The 17,810-nt window shown below is 39.3% G+C and overlaps 1 protein-coding gene across 1 annotated transcript in view; it reads left to right on the top strand.

The window, feature by feature from the left end:
• The window catches only part of bbox1 (butyrobetaine (gamma), 2-oxoglutarate dioxygenase (gamma-butyrobetaine hydroxylase) 1), a 133,373-nt gene that overhangs the window by 10,880 nt on the left and 104,683 nt on the right, over positions 1-17,810 (top strand). The window contains exon 2 of the mRNA XM_052029352.1: positions 3,431-3,546. Within this exon, the coding sequence (XP_051885312.1) occupies positions 3,489-3,546 (58 nt within the window). The 5' untranslated portion in view covers positions 3,431-3,488. The remainder of the gene's footprint in view (positions 1-3,430; positions 3,547-17,810) is intronic.

Genomic DNA, 17,810 nt, shown 5'->3' with positions numbered 1-17,810 from the left:
GATGGTTCGTTGTCCACTGGGAGGATGGAAGCCAAAGCCCATATCCTTATGCATGGTTTAAGGGATAACTGCCAATGTCCCAGTGCTTCCTGCTTCAGCTAAAGCAAGAAAGCTTGCCATCAAAGATTTGGATGTAAATGTTTCTCCAGACAAAATCATCTTGACTGACTCAAAGGTATTAGTTTAAAGAATTCTTAATTCAGTGTCAATATTGCTGCATAATTAAACCATTAATCTATAAATTAGTTTAGAGATATTTAGTGAAAGATTAAGTTATACCTGTCCCTTTTTTTTTGCTGTGAATTTGTTAATATATGAAAGAAATGTTAAGATTATGTATTGTTTAGGAGGAAATTGGCTTGAAAGCATTTTGAATAAGGAATGCCAAATGTATAATCTGGTGGTTCTTAGTTAGTTTTATCCTACCTAAAACAAGGTATTAAGTTAAGTCTTTGCATTTTAAAAAGTATGATAATTGTAAGCATTCATGCGATACAACCACAAAATAAGTTCCAATGGTAATACAGAAGGATTTCATTGTGTATATTTCATGTTTATTTCTAAACAGAATGAAGTTGCAGTCAGGAACATTGATTAGAATTTGAATTCCATACTTCTGCCAATTCTGTAAACTGATAGTGATGTGCTGGCACAATTACAAATACAAGAATGTTTACAACCCCTGGTAATCTTCCCCACCTGACCTTCCCCTCTATAATTATTTTTCACTTATTTGATAATGATTTATTTAGTTGAGCAGTTGTATTGGGACTGGGTGCAGATAACTTGAGTTTAATTTTAATAGTGAAGTCAATTCTACTTTTCTCAACAAAATCACCACACTTCCAGCTAGTGACCAAAACATTGTAGGTAATTACAGAACAACATTGCTAAATAAGAAAAGTGAGATAATATAGCTGTAAGAAATTTAGTTGTTTTTTTTCCTGATTTGGAAATTTGATCTGTTTGAGTCATAATTGCAACCTCAAGCAATTTTTTGCGTTGGATTCCCTGTTCAACACTCCTTTTTGGAGCATTGGTTGGATCATGTTGTCCTGAGAGTGACTGTTCTTCAGTACTTTCAGCACAGTGCCTAAAAGGTGCAGTAGAAATTTAACTTTTTGAACTCTAGAATTTCTGTATCTATATCTGTTATTTTTCTTTTAAGTGGATGAATGTATGCAAGTATTGGCTATCTCAAAAATAAATGCAGAAACCCTTCACAATCACACATGCTTCTTTTTAAAATAAGTATTAATTAGCCATAATTGAGCAAGAATAAACCCCATCCCTGAACACTGGCAGCTAGAGAAATAATGTTATTTGTGTCCAGTTTTTGAACATCAGACCCCTTTTTTGAGACTTGACTATTACAATGAGATAGCTACAAGGGATTGCACTTTTGTACTATACTTAAGTGGCCTGAGAAACACATGGGCCTTTCATTTCTGTGCAAACTAATTTAAGTATATGACTCAAGTATTTAAGATCCTAATTTTTGAAGATAAATTACTGAACAGAAAATTACAGCCACACTTTTCCACTATTACTTGTCTGGTTATCCACGATGGCAGTAGCAATATTTTTTGGTTACCTTCTTAAGCCCTGGTTTACTCAAAACTTTCCCAGAAACTAGAATCAAGTGAACTATAATTTTAAGTGGACCATATTATTTCTTTTTCCTGCACTACATCTTTCACAATCTTACAAATGCCCAAAGAAATTAAAATCATACCCAAATTTGAAGGCAGCAAAGAAACTAAATTGCTTTTACATGTTTGAAGTTCTTTATGACAGTAACTGAAACAATAATTGCCTTGTTACGTAATCTTTTGAAGTTACTTTGTTCCAAAGCAGCTTGGGACACAAGCCATTTATTACTCAGTTGGATGTAAAAGATGAAAGGTGCAATTGTACTTAAACTTATCAATTTTCATCGCAAGTTGTACTCTGCCACAATGGCTTCAGACGCCTCTAACTCTTGCTAGTTTTACTGAAGAAAATGCATTATGCAGGTGGATATGATACAGTGCTATGATTTGAAATTTTCTTTTCCAAAGGAAAGGGAGATTAATCCAGGATAAAGTATTGATAACTTGTTGAGATAATGTTATAGCAAACATTATGTATAAAATTGCAGAAAAATGTTTTGCAATTTTTTTTTACCAAAAATAGTTGTTTTGTTGTAGTACTGAATATTTCTAATGAAGTAGGAACAAATACATTTTTATCTGGGCATCTGCTGCAGTTTCTGACCACACATGTTGATGGGAAAACTGTTCTCTGCTTTCCATTTTTGTTTTCTAACAATTTGAAACTCTTCATTTCCAAATCGTGCATTACTTTATAGATTCTCATTTTCAGTGCTTTCATTGTGCACAATTAAAGATGAATAAAGTAGTAAAATACAGTGAAATTAGGGTTTTTACTTTGCAATAATAGCAATCCTGCTCTCTCTATATCTATGCAGCTTCAGCATGTTCATATGTACTTAGCTAATAAAAAACGTAAACTTTTTTTAAAAATGTCCTGTGCAGTTATGAGTTTTCCCAATTTATTTTATTAATTAGAATTAACTATTTTCAGCACCCACAAGTCTCCAACATTGCCACTTAATTCTCCTGAGTTCATTTGTGTTTTTGATAAACTGAAATAACTATTGCATTATCAGTTGGGAGACAGATATGTTTCTAACTAAGGCCAGTTTTTGCTCATAGACTCTCACCTAATTGCCAGTCATGCTGGTAAACCCATCATTCCTAAGTCAATTTTGAATCTCTATCTCTGGTGCTATTAACATTTGCTTCATTACTGTATTCATTCACATATTTGCTCTCCAATTTTTTTACTTGATTATCTTCAATTAAATCTGTTTTCACACATCCTTTCTTCATATAACACAATTTGTTTCTTGCTCCTAAGACTCTCCCAACAAAACTCTATGCAAGCTCACCAGTTGATAGTTGAAAATAATCTACAGTGGTTCATTCTTTTGATTTTTCACTGTTTGCTTTTGTAGACTGACCATTTATGTCCATTCATGTCCTGTATCCAGCTGCAATTGTGAATTTGCCCCTTGTGTGTGAAATAGCAGAGCCCACATCTTGCAGCAATGGATCAAGCCACAACTTAATTTTTTAATTCCACTAAAAAGCTCAAGCTTGCATAAGGTAGGGTGGATGGAACTAGTTGCACAGAACCCTGTCAATAATCAGTAAAAGATGTAGTAAAATGTGAGGTTATTGGTGCATGTATACACATTTGTCACACGCATTAAAGATGGGTGTTTGTACCTCTCCAAAAAACTGTCAGTTTTACACTTGGAATATTTCAAATAATTGATGTTACTAGTATGGTTCTAAATATAACACAGAAGCTGCTGATCTTGGTTACAGACTCCATTTTTGAAATCATCACCATCTTGCTCTAGATTTCAGTGGTATGGCCTGACCAGCACATCAGTGAAATTTGATTCAAATTGGTTGAAAATGAGATGTTTTCACCAATCAACAAGAGAAGAGAAACAAAATCAATATTTCTTGAGAGGTAAGAACATTATTACATAAATCTTTACCCATTGCACCTGCAGAGGTGCCTAAGAACGATATAGTAAGTCCTGTACCACTACACCAATAGCTTATTTTTTTGCAAGTAATAGGTCTATAACTATTAATAGCATGGAGTTGGCTTCTGATGTAGCATTTTTTTATATTTGGCAAACGTGTTTTGGCAAATACATCTATAAGTATTATAACAGGAAAGTAGTGCTATGGCACCTCATGGGGATAAAGGTTGGAGGCAAGGACAAACAATTATTCTAGTTTTACATGAAACAGTGGTGATGTATCACTATATTGTGTAATATTTTTAATCAAACCATGGACTACCATTGTTAACATCTTGTTAATGAAGTGTATTGAATAACCATATCCAACATTGTGTGTGTTTTTTTGTGCCCTTTTATGAATGCTATCCATATTATTTCCATTTTTTTTTGCCAATGGGATGTGGATGTTATTGGTGACGCTGACATTGATTGTCCATCCCCAATTGCCTCTTACCTGTGGAGAAGTTAAGATACAGTCACGATGGTGAGTCTGAAGTCACACATAGACCAGACCAGGACATTGTATTAAAAAGATGGTGGTTCACCAATCTGATAGTTTTAGGGTTATGGTTACTGACACCAGTTTCTGTTGATAAAACAAATGTAGATATATTGGTACCACACAGGATGCTAATTTGTTATAGCGCTCTTGTCTAGAGTCCAAAAATGCACAGGTATATAAACTCCCTATACTGCTGTACTGGGAAACGGTTGGCATTCCTGCAACAATGACAATGGTGAACATCACTACACAGCTCAGTGGGTTCTGGCAAAGGCTGATGTTAAATGGGCTGAGGCGAGGCAAGTGACCGATGAATGCTGAATCTTATCTTAGCGTTAAATGGGCAATCCTTAATCTGAAAATATACTTCCTAATTCTAGATCCTCCATGAGAGGATTCTCTCGACATCTGTTTCATTAGGTTCCCTTGGAATCATGTGTTTCTGACTTCTAAACTCCAGTGAGCATAGTCCCAACCTATTCAACCCAACCTTGTTCGACCTCTTTGCCCCAGCAATTAATCCAGTGAACCTTCACCAAATTGTCTCCAGTGCAAAATAAATAGAATAATGTACAAGTAGGATTAAATGATGGAAGGGGATGAGGTGTTGGAGTGGCATATGAGCTAAAACCAGAAAATTCTTGTATAAACTGCAGTTCTCCATGGAGCAAAGGAGGATGGGCTTGATAGGCTGAATGGCTATCTCCTTTTGCCATAATAATAATGAATCCATGGTAAGGATGATAAAGAGTGGGAAATTTAGGATTACTGGGGACATGGTTCAAAAATTAAAAGCCAGGCCTTCCAAAAGTGAAGTTAGAAAACACCAAAATGTGGAAAGAATGGTCAAACTTTGGAACTCTAACAAATGGCAAATAATATTAGGTAAAGTGTTTAATTTTAAATCTGAAACTGAGATTTTTGTTAGCAAGTGCTTTAAAGGATACTAGGCAAAGATATGTAATTCACCAATCAGCCATGATTAGAATAAATGAGGGTAGATTTAGATGAAATGGCTTTCTTCAGTTCTATGATCCATGATGACAATGCACCCCACTGCCTCCTAGATCATCTGTCTCCCACCTCTTTTTGTGGTGGAGTCTTTGAAATTTAAGTGAAGAAGCAAATCTAGAATAGATAGCAAACAAATTGGCAGATTGCCCCACATAGTTTCACCAGTAACTAAACCACATTCTCCTTTCTTCTGATTTGTACATCGAAGAAAAGACCTTGCAGAACTGATCGAAAATAATAGATGTTATTACCATCAATTGCACATGTGACCACATTAGTTTCTCAGGTCCTTTTGCATTAACACACAGTCAAATGATGCCGTAAAAAATGTCTATAAAAGGCTTTATGTTGTGGTGGCTGGGGACAGGGGTGGTGTTGGTGGTTATGGAAAGATGGTGAATAGAAGACAAAACACAAGGAGAAATGGAGGAGCTGAAAGACAGAAGCGATGATGGGAATATGGCACCCTGGTTTTCACAGTGAGTCTAATTGTAGCTTAACAGTTAAGTAGTACAATTTCCAGAGAGAGTAGAGGCAGCCCACAGTAATCCACATAGGGATATATGAATGGAACACTGAAAGCATTGCAATTAAATGCAAAAATGTTCTAAAATGAAGATGAGTATTCAGAGAACTATTTGTAGCATGATTTTAAAAAATCATTTAAAGCCATACATCAATATTTCATTTTCCATTTCATATTTGAATTTCAAACCACTTTTGCAATCTCATTATTAAGATTAATAATGTACAGTTGTATCTGATATGTTTTTGAATAATTCTGGGGGAATAAAAGGTTTTTGGTAACAAATATATGGACAAAAACTTTCCAGAACAATCACTGAATTGACCCAGATGTCCTGACAACTGAACATGCATGACTAAGTAATCTAAACCTCAGTGACTGTTTAATTAAATTGCATATAAGGATGTCTGGATCATTGTCAGATTTTTACTGTGGAGTTGCAAGTAGTCTGAGAGGTTAATAGGATAGACTGGGAAATTTGGGACATGAGTAGAAGGCATCCATTGATCCTGGTCTGTCTTAAGTAGCCAGGTAATCTGAAGATCAGGAAACCTGGTCAGACCATGTTTAAAAATGAATGCAGCCTCACTGGAAGAGGAACCCACTCTCGTATGCTACCTATGTCCAAAGGGAAACTAGGTGGCTTTCAGATGGCTTAAGTTTGTGTTTTTTTACATTTAACTCCCTGACTTCATCCCAAGCAAATATGTACATTTTCAGGGGTTAAGTTTGCCACTGATATTTCAGAATACAGAAGAAATAGGGCATGCTTTAATTATTTGATTTTATCCTTTGTCACTGAATGTAGTGGTATCTTTCACAGTCTCTCATTGAATGTTCAGATTTCTTTGTTTTATTCCCTACTTATGTTTTGTTTCCTGCATCTCATTTTTTTTTTCTCATAATCAGTCTTCAAAAAGTGGTTGGTTTGATTGGCATATATTGGCCACTGAAATGATGTTGTTGTCTTCAGAAGAAAAGTAAAAGTATAGAATATAATAGATGCAAAATTTGTTTATCAAAGGAGGGAGGGTAAAAATGCTGCAAGACAAAATCATTCTGATGTTCCACCCAAACTGAAATTTTAAAATAAGAAAATCCTGGTGTGTTTTGTTATGACCTCTGTGCTGAAGGAGTTCTCATTGGTTGATTTAACTTTCTCAATAGTGTTTTCAACAATGATGTGTATCCAAGTCAAGGAATGTGTTACATGGAGGAACTGGTATTTCTATGCACTTATTGCATCTTGTCCTTGTAGGTAATGGAGATTGCAGGTTTGGAAACTACTTCTGTATGTGTGATGGGGCCTGTGCTTTCTTTTTACTAATAGAATCATTACAGCACAGAAATGGGGCCCTTCAGCCCAACCACATCTGTGCCAACCTTTTTGCTCATCTACACTCATGCCATTTGCTGCATTAGGATCTCTCCCTACTATACCTTGCTTAAGTGTGTGTCCAGAGACATACAGCACAGAAACAGGCCCTTTGGCCCAACAAGTCCATGCCAATCAAGATTCCTGTCTCAGCTGGTCTCATTTCCTCACCTTTGGCCCATATCCCTCTAAAGCTTTCCTAGCCATGTACCTGTCCAAGTACCTACTAAATGTTGTTAATGTATCTGCTTCGACCACTTCCTCTGGAAGCTCATTCGATATACTGACCACTCTGGGGTGAAAATTTTGGTCCTTCAGGTTCCTATACATTATCCCCCTCTCACCTTAAACCTGTGCCCTCTAGTTCTTGATTCCCCAACCCTGGGGAAAAGACTGTGTGTGTGTGTGTGTGTATTCACCCTATCTATGCACCTCATAATTATATACACCACAAAGATCACCCCTCATTTTATGCTCCAATTTTAAAAAAAAAAGTCCCAACCTGCTCAATCCTTTTCCATAACTCAGTCCCTTGAGTCCTGACAACATTCTAATAAATCTCCTCAGCACTTTCCAGCTTAATAGTATCTTTCCTGTAGCAGGGTGCCCAAAACTGAACATTACTCCAAATGCAGTCTCACCAACATCTTGTACAACTGTAACATGACATCCCAACTTCTATATTCAATGCCATGACTGATGAAGGCCAGTGTGTCAAGTCGTCTTCATCACCCTGTCTACTTGCGACACCCCTTTCAGGGAACCATGTACTTGTACTCCTAGGTCCCTCTGTTCTACAATACTCCCTAGTGCCCCGCCATTCACTGTGAAAGCCGTACCCTCATTTGTCTTCCCAAAATGCAACACTTCAGTATCTGAATTAAACTCCATTTGCTATTCCTTGACCCACTTACCCAGGTGATCAAGATCCCTCTGTAAATCCTGATAGCCATCTTCACTGTCAATGACAAAAAAAAATCTATTTTAGTGTCATCTGCAAACTTACTAACCATTTAGTGTCATAGGGAAACTTAGTAACCATGTCACATCTAAATGTCTCCTAAGTGTAGTAATTGTAACTGATTCCATCACCTCCTCTGGCAATGTATTCCAGATATCAACCACTCTGTTTTTTTTAAAAAAAAATAAACTTGCCCCTCATCCCCTTCCTCTCACCATAGCCCTGATGTCCCTTTGTTTTTGTTATGCCTGCCATGAGAAAGAGATTTTGACTATTTGCCCTATCTATGCCTTTTATAGTCTTTGTATACTTCTATCAGGTTACCCCTCAGCATCCTTCACTCCAGGGAAAAATCCAATCTCTCCCTAGTCAGGGTGCAGCTTGCAAACAGTGTATTCCAGCTGGTGGTAGGAGGGGAATGCATGATCAAGTCAATGGATGTAATTCTTATCAAATGGATTGTTGTATCATGAATTGTCGTGCTTAAATGGTAATGTGGTTGTATCTAATTGGAAAATGATCTAACATTCTGTCTTGTCTTGAGAGAGAGTTTCCATCTTGAAACTGACCCTTATTGTTTTGTTCTCTGAATTATCTTATTGTTTATTTGTCATTGTTTCTTCATATGGGAACTGTCAAATGCACATTCATGCTGTAGATCTAATGATCATTGTTGTGGAAGCACTTATGGCAGGTGAGATTGCTGGGGCTCTGAGGGAGATTTTTGCATCTTTTCTGGCACCTTGCCAGTGGCTAGCATCCTGCAGAATAACCAATGTCCTTATTCAAAAAAGAAGGGATAAACCTGGAAACTACAGGGTGGTAAGTTGTACATCATTGGTAGGGAAGTTGGAGAAGATTCTGAGAGACAGAAATTTATGTTCACTTGGAAAGGCAGGGATTGATTAGGAGTCAGCATAGTTTTGTGCAGGAGAGATCATGCCTCACAAATGAGTTTTTTGAGGAGGTAACTAAGAAAATTGATGAAGACCGCACGGTAGATGTGAATAACATGGATTTCAGTAAGGCTTTTGACAAGATCCCACGTGGTAGGCTAGTCCAGGTCAAACTGGATCCAAAATTGGTTTGGTGACAGGAGGCAGAGGGTGCTAGTGAATAGGTGTTTCTTTGACTGGAAGTCTGTAACAGAAGTGGTGTATCACTGGGACAGGTGCTGGGACTTTTGATTGTCCATAAAAGATATAGATTATTTGAATGAGAATGTTGGTGAGTTTGCAGGCGACATGACAATTGGTAGATTTGTAGATAACAAAGAAGGTTGTCTAAGGATACAGTGGGACATAGATCAGCTGGAAAGTTGGACGGGATGGTAGTAGATAGAATTTAATTCAGACAAGTGTGAGGTAATTCATTTTGGGAGGTCAAATTCTGGTAGGACATATAAACAGTGACCTTGGAGTTGATATATAGAAAGACTTTGTGGTGCTAGTCCATAGCTCACTGAAAGTGATGACACTGGTGGATAGTGTAGTGAAGAAGGCATTTGGTGTGCTTGCCTTCATAGGTCGGGACGTTTAGTACAAGAGCTGGGACATTATTGCAACTGTACGAAACATTAGTTAGACTGCATTTATAGTACTGTGCATATTTCTGGTCACCACACTACAAGAATGTGGTAGTGATAGAGTGCAAAAGAAATTCACCAGAATGTTGCCCAAGATAGAGTGCTGTAGTTATAAAGAGATTGGATAGGCTGGGTTCATTCTCACTGGAATATTGGAGGCTGAGGGGTGACCTTAGGTTTAAAATTGAGAGGCATGGGTAGTTGGTCTTCTCACCATGGCAGGGAACTCGGTCACAAGTGAGAGGCGTATCACAATCGGCATGGAGGAAATGGTCTGAAAGAGCCTGTTTCTGGTGTATGATTCTGTGAGCTGATGGAGCTGTAAATGATCAGTGTCAACAGAAGATAAAACACTGGAAGTGAAATAACTTCAAATATGCTGAGGGTGCAAATGATGAACAATACATTGTATGATGTGCTTCCATCCACTCTATTTCATTACAAGATGATACAGCAAGCCCAACAGCAGCTTTGGCAGATACTCCCAAGGGATCTTGCTGCTTCTCCATTTCCAATAAGGGTTAAGGTAGTGTGCTGGCAGACATGGTTTGCAGACAATCTGCGGTCACCCATGATGATCAAGGTCCTTGAGAGCATAGCTCCTCTTTGTACAGCATGAGAGCTGAGGTCACCAGGCATACCAAGACAAGATAGGATGCAAATGAAGGATTGCAGGGCACACAGTAACTATTGGACAATTACTTTAACTCAAAGGTATTATTGGTCATTAACACCTATATAAATGGAATGTGATTGGTATTTTATGCATGCAAATGAGGGATTCTAAGGTCCCCAAAAATTTTAATTGGTGAATATCTGCTTAAAAAAAGATAACTCTTTGAAACTTTAGAATAGTTTGGTGATGGGCTGCACTGTTCTCCTTGTGCACAAGTAAATAAAGTGTGATTGAGAAACAAGTGGAAGTTGTCAGAGTCCAGTTAATTGGTGATGACAATCTGCCTTATTCAGCTCAGGAAAAAATGTACTGAACCAAAAATATTCCGGAAATTTGAGTTCTGAGCAGTTAGGATGCATCTTGCCTTTTTAATCATTCATTTCCTATCAAAAAAATGGTGTAGAAATGCAAACAAAGTCTTAAGAGTTATGCAGAAGTCTAAATAATTATTGTGATCACAAAATGACTACCAGTTATTTACACTACTACATTGCTAAAAGGTGAGGAAACACATTGTTAGTTCTGAAATCCAGACATTATCTTATTCGGAACTACTATTGACTTCATTGGTTAAAATGTAAACATTAAGCTAAGAATAGACCTGAAAGATTTCTTCAATGCAAATGGTTATTTGGAGGTGCCATCCATATAAGGACTACTATCCATATTGGGATTGCCGCTGTTCAAGAAATGCCATAACACATAAAAAAAAATGGATTATGTGCATGCTCTCTCCATAAATGCTTAGTGCTGCTAAAAGCAAAGGTGCCTGTAAATGAAGGGCCAACACATTAGTATTTGAGGACCCATTCCTGCAAAATTTAGTACCCCACAAGACTTGCCATAGTTTTAGGTGCCAGTCACTGGACCTCGGATTGTGAAGGCTGGATATGTGTGGCAGGCATGAGTGATTTCTCACTTGGTTACTGCAGATCCCGTGAGGGTCAGATGTCACGGGTTGGGTACGACTGGTGCAAGATAGGATGGAGAGTCACAGCTAGCAGATTGGGGAGGGCAAAAGTATTGGGAGGGAGATGGGGAGTTGTTGGGGGAGGTCAACCATGATCGTTGCTGGTTGTTAGGGAGGATGTCTGGTAGCAGATCAGTGAGACAGCATTGGTGATCAATTTCATAGGTTTAGTGAGGAGTTGATGAGAGAATGTTTGATAGCAAGCATTCGCGTTGCGTAGCTATGGAAATGTAGCTAATTCAAGGGCAGTAGGATGTTGATTCCTCCTACATTGCTGCCATGCTGAGGAAGTAGTTGGATCCACTGAGCTAGAGTAATATTTTTACCAGGTGATGTGAGCCTGCTTGCTTGCAGCTGCCGGAGAAAATGCTTTCAATCTTTGACGAGGGGCCTCCTCCTTCCTTGAATGATCCCTCCTGTCCTTCATTCTTTATTTACTGATATCCCTGTGGACAGATTTAACTGGCCAGTATAAACCAAACCATGGGGTCAAGGCAAAGTGCCAGGTGAGCAGCTTCCTGCAGGTTCTCTGGAGGATCTGGTATGTGCTGGCTCAGCCATTTCTTTGAAGGAAAAGTGGGACAATGGAGAATATACTCAATTGCCAAGGAATTGCGTCAGGATTAATGGAGTGTGCAGAAATTACTAGGATTTGAGAGAATGAGAAAATATACAGTAAAATCCTTCAGTAAGGTTTTGCGTACCACCTTCAACATCTCCCACAGTCTCTCTCTGGTTCCATTATGAAGCATTGTAGCTCTTCTTTCAAATGGGGCTAGTCCTGTGATTATAGCAATTTTTCTTCTGACAGCAGTTAAGTTGATATAGGCTGAACAGTTTCAACTTTGTCCTCCAGGTTAGCAGTGTAAGCTTGTTGGAGGTGAGATGGTGTACTGAAACAAGACAACTCAGAGGTGTTATGTCAATGAAACAATCGTGCTTAACGTCACTGAGATTAAGGCTGTTGTGGCCATGCTGGTTAAAATCACGGCTTGCATGCCATCATGTAGTAGATGTAGGGAGGAGATGAATTTCTATGGGCAACCAAATTTGAAAAGAATATTCCACAGTTCCTCTTCGAGTTGTAGGCTTTTGTAAAACAGCCATGCAGTGTGGTTGATTCTTCCCTCAAGTATTTCCCTTGGAGTTGCTGCACAGTGAAGATTACATTCATTGAGTTGGTTTAGTTTTGTCACTTGTACTGGGTACAGTGAAAAACTTGTCTTGCATACCATTCATACAGATCAATTAATTGCACAGTGCATTGAGGTAGTACAAGGTAAAACAATACAGAATGCAGAGTAAAGTTTCACAGCTACAGAGAGTGCAGCGCAGGTAGAGAATAAGGTCCGTGCAGGTAGACGACAAGGTACAAGGTCATAACGAGGTAGGTTGAAGTAGAGTCCATCTTTTTGTACCAGGAACTGTTCAATAGTCTTGTAACAGTGGGATAGAAGCTGTCCTTGAGCCTGATGGTACATGCTTTTTTTTTCAGGCTTTTGTATCTTCTGCCTGATGGGAGAGGGGAGAAAAGAGAATGGGTGGGGTCTTTGATTATGCTGGCTGCTTTACCAAGGGAGTTAGAAGTATAGACAGTGTCCATGGAGGGGAGGCTGGTCTCCATGATGCGCTGAGCTGTCCACAGCTCTCTGCAGTCTCTTGCGGTCCCAAGCAGAGCAGTTGCCATACCAAGTTGTGATGCATCCAAATAGGATGCTTTCTATGGTGCATCGATAAAAGTTGGGAGAATGTCATTCGTCATTCCATTATTTAGATCCCACATTGCAATTCATGGAGCAACTCTTCAACCACTGGAAGGAAGTGATGAGAGGACTCTTGCAAATTTTCCCATGACAGACAGCAGAGGGACCCCACTATAATTGCTGGCAATCAGTCCAGCCTCCTTTTTTGAAGATGGTTACGGTGGGTACTCACTGCACTTCTGCTCTTGATGAGCTGTCATCCATTCTTGGCTATCAGAGCTGAGGCAGTGGGTATTTGGGCAATAGCAATCTTGGCATTTCTGAAGAATCTGCACATGATGTGGTTGTCAAATCTTCCTCACTGTTTCTGCTCTGCATCCATTCTTTAGGTAACAGGTTTTCTATTGGACTTCAGTCTTCAGGTGCCTTCAGAGCTGTTTCTTTCCTCGTGGAACATGGTGGACTTACCAATGCAAATGTGTTTTTGAAGTTAATTGGCTCCTGATCTGAGTCATTTGTCATCAAAAGAGCCTTGGTATTTTCTGACAGAAGCCAAGTGTTTCTTCATGATTGCTAATTATCAGGGCGGTCAAGACTGTGGGCATTCTGTAGTTCCTTGTGGTTAGGTTGTTTGCTAGGCACTGTCTGAGAAATGCTTTTTTTTCTTGAGGAGTCTTTGAGTTGTTCGACATTGATCTGTTGGTGCCATTGTTTTGGGGCCAGGCTGATGGAGATAACAGAATAGATAAGGCAGCGGCCAGTCGTTAGTGTCGTCATGGTGCAAGTGATGCAGACATCCTCGTTGCTTCTCACTTGGACAAAACGTAAGAGCTTCTGGAGCCTAGATCAAGGTATTGCTCTAATGTCTTGCACTTGGCAGCCTGACAGAACAGTACTGGTTACAAAACAGTAGCATTTTAAGCACTTTATCAGAGTTGAGTCCTGCTGCATCCCTTACCCTTAAACTGAAATGGCTTAATCTTCATTTTATAGAGCAACTCGTGCCTTTTCTGATGCCACAGTTTTGTAGCTTGTATCCAACAGATTAATAGTTGCACCTTTTTTTTTTAAAACATCTACATAATCTTTCCTGGCAGAAGAAAAACATGATGATGCTGGAGGAACTCAGCAGGCCAAGTAGCATCCGTGGAGAAAAGCAGGTAGTCAATGTTTCGGGTCAGGACCTTTCTTCAGGACAGGAAATAGGAAAAGGGGAAGCCCAATATATAGGAGGGAAAAGCAGAGCGGTGATAGGTGGACAAAAGAGGGGAGGTGAGGTGGGCACAACGTGGTGATAGGCAGGTGCAGGAGAGGAGGGGAGAGCTGATCCACCAGGGGATGGGTCAAAGGTAAGGAGGATAAAAGGGGGGGTAGAAAAAAGAGACTAGGAAAGGGAAGAAGAGGCATGGGTGGGTGTGGGGATTACTTAAAGTAGGAGAATTCAATGTTCATCCCATTAGGCTGCAAGGTTCCAAGACAGAAACTGAGGTGCTGTTCCTCTAGTTTGCACTTGGAATTCTGCTGACAGTGGTGGAGGCCGAGGACTGACATATCTGTGATGGAGGGGGAGTTGAAGTGACTGGCAACGGGGAGATGCAGATTGCGGTTACAGACGGAGCGTAGGTGTTCTGTGAAGTGGTCACCTTGTCTGCGTTTAGTCTCTCTAATGTAGTGGAGGTCACACTTGGAGCACCGAATACAGTAGATGATATTAAGGGAGGTGCAGGTGAAACACTATCTCATCTGAAAGGACTGTGTGGGTCCCTGTATGGAGGTGGTGCAGCTATGGTGGGGGCAATGGAAAGTTCCTGGGGTGGTGGGGCAGGGGGTGGGGAGGAGTGAACTAGGGAGTCGTGGAGAGAGCAGTCCCTGAAAAAGGCAGAAAAGGGTGGGGAGGGGTAAATGTGCTTGGTGGTGGGGTCCTATTGGAGATGGCATAAGTGGCTGAGAATGATATGTTGGATACGTAGGCTGGTAGGATGAGTTCTTTCCTGGTACTTTAACATTAAGTTACCTTTGGCAGAAATAATTTCTGAGAAGCACTGCAAAATTTGGCTGTAAGTTAGAGATTTTGAAATAGTAACATTTGCTTAGACTAGGTGCTTTCTCCTCAGTTGCACTGGCCAATTTAATCAGCCACCAGCCTTTGAGCAATTTGTTGTCTCCTGCCAAGTAGATCAAATCAGTTGCTTTGCAGGAAACTGCAGGTCAGAGCTGTGATCCTGCATGTAGCACAGTTTTAGCACACTACTCACTGTTGCACTCATGAGCGTAGACCCCAGAAAGTTTGATGCTCGAAAGTAATTTAAATTATTGAGGGTAAATTGAAAGAATTAACATTCCACAGCATGTGTGAAATGTATGTCTCATCTAAACCTCTGCACCCAATCTGCCTATTAGTAGAAAAGCCTAAGACTGCACAATAAGTCGTCATACTAACTCTTCTATGAATGGCATGTTGATGTGGGGGAGCTAGGGGGAGAATCAACCTTATTGTAATTGCATAAATTGGACACTCCCAACATGCACACACAACATGAAAGATGTGATAGCACTGGAAAGGGTGCAGAAGGAGATTCTCTAGGATGTTGGAGACACAAGAAACTGCAGATGCTGGAATCTGGAGCAACATACAAAATGCTGGCTCAGCAGGTCAGGCAGCATCTATGGAGGGAAATGGACAGTCAATGTTCCAGGTTGCGATCCTTCATCTGGACTGGGATCCTCACTAGGATATAACGTGGCATAGAAAGTTTCAGTATGAGGAGGGGCTGAGTCTGTTTTCCCTGGATTAGAGGAAGAGGGGACATGAGGTGTATATAAAAATAAAATGAGGGGTATACTGTAGCTATAGACTGCAGGGAAACACTCCCCATGTCAGAGGTAGATAAAACTACAGGATGTAGATTTAGGGTAAGTGATTTGTAGGGGACCTTTTTCACCCAGAGGGTGGTGAGCACCTGGATTATGCCACCTGAGAGAGTAGTGGAAGCAAAGCCACTGACAAATTTAAAAAGTGTTTAGAAAAACATTTGAATCACCTAAGCATGGGTTATGGGCCAAGTGCTGGACAAAGATGGGATTAATATCAATTAGTGTCCACTAGTCAGCTTTTCAAAGAGTCTGCAGTTTCACTTGATGCATTTACCAAACTAAAAGAGATAGATAACAACAAAATTAAGGGAGAGCAGGCCTGCTGTCATCAGTTCCAGGTGAATTGCAATAACTGACAAAACATGTAATTTTAGGCATTGACCTCTATACATTGGAGATCTATTTAAAGATGATTTGGTTTAGTTGTAGTATCTCTGAATCTTGGAGGACAGCCAACTTCTAAATCTGTGATTGGGCCAAAGAATGTACACGTGAGGGGTTCCTCCAATGACTGACCTAAATCAACAAAACCTCTGCAATGCAATCACCTGGTAAGTGAATGAAAAGAACTATGCAGTCAGATGAGTGAGAATGGTGTGTGCAGGATAAATAAATGGTGGTGCGATCTGGTGCAGATGTCTGGAAAAGCTAGTCGCAGATTGGGAATTCTCAAGAATGTTAGGTCTGTTTGTCACAGTGAGCGGTTTCAATGGTCCATAAAGCTTGCGAGTGCCTGTTTTGGAATAGCATAGTTCCATTTAACAGACAGCAAAGAAAACTTGTATTAGTTTTGGTTGGAACCCAGGCCAACCAGCCAATCTGATCAAAATGAGCTACTGCATGGAAAATTAACTACACTACATCATCAGGAAAACACAGCCAAGTTGTCATACCTTTGCATCTTTGGATTTGCTAGCAATCCAAAAAGTCTGTGCAGAATAACGGCAATAAATCTTCTCCAATCCTTGTTTTTCTGTGGAATTTTATCCCCATGTTATTATTCAGAATAGCTAATTATTCACTCTTACCAAAGAGCTATGTGCATAGGGAGTTGGGTCAGAAATGAAATGGCAATGCAGTCACTGTTCTCTGGCCCCTGTCTTTTAAGTACTGCTCCCTACTGAGTGTAAAATTTCCCTTTGTCTTTAGGTGCAATTCAGATGTTACTTTGTCCTCCACAATTGCAACAAGTTTGGACTGTGCTTTTAAAACAAAAAGTAATTTTCTAATTCCAACTCCCAAGGTCAAACAAGATGCATGTTCTTTTTACCATTTGTTGCCAGATTCAACCACTAAGTGTACTTTTAAAAAAACACAACCCTTTTGTATTTAAGAAAAGCTAATAGAGGTGGTATTTGAAAGGATATTTGTCTTATAATAATCTATGGAAAAAGACCTGAAGAATTCATTAATCAAAGTTTTCCAATGTCATGTTCGCATTGATATAAAAACAGATGCTTAGGGAATATACAGCATCAATTAACCTCTGAAAGTGAGGCTAAGATTACTGTTCAAACTACATTTAGTTGAGAATAAATTGTAGTTGTAATGTATGCCAGTGAGGGTCTTATTCCAGCATTCTTTTGAATAAAATATCAAAAGTATTTTGTGGAGCAAGTCATTTATTTTATTTCTGAACTTAATCCATTACACAATCCACTGTATAAGTGACCCAGATTTGGGCATTAGTTGAGAAGTCAGTTTGTTATAAATTCAGACAAATACCACCTTTACTATTAGGTCCTACTAAGTGTCTTGGAAGTTTTACCATGTTAAAGGTGAGTTGTAAATGCACACTGTTGGTCCCATATTCAGTTTGAGAAATTTAAGAACAAGGCTTCACTCATTGCGTTATATCTATTTTTATAATAGTGTAACAGGAGAAGTAACAGTTGAACATCTCAGTGAGCTGATCACCTACTTGTGTCATTTGGAAAATTGAAGTATCAATCCAAGAGTCATTCCAGGTTAGTACTGGAAAGGGAACTTTGGTTTGAAATTAATTAAAAGGGAAGAA

Source organism: Pristis pectinata, chromosome 14 (assembly GCF_009764475.1).
Source record: "Pristis pectinata isolate sPriPec2 chromosome 14, sPriPec2.1.pri, whole genome shotgun sequence".
NCBI lineage: Eukaryota > Metazoa > Chordata > Chondrichthyes > Rhinopristiformes > Pristidae > Pristis > Pristis pectinata.
The sequence above is the reverse complement of the archived record's forward strand: the minus strand, read 5'-3'. Positions and strand labels throughout refer to the sequence as shown.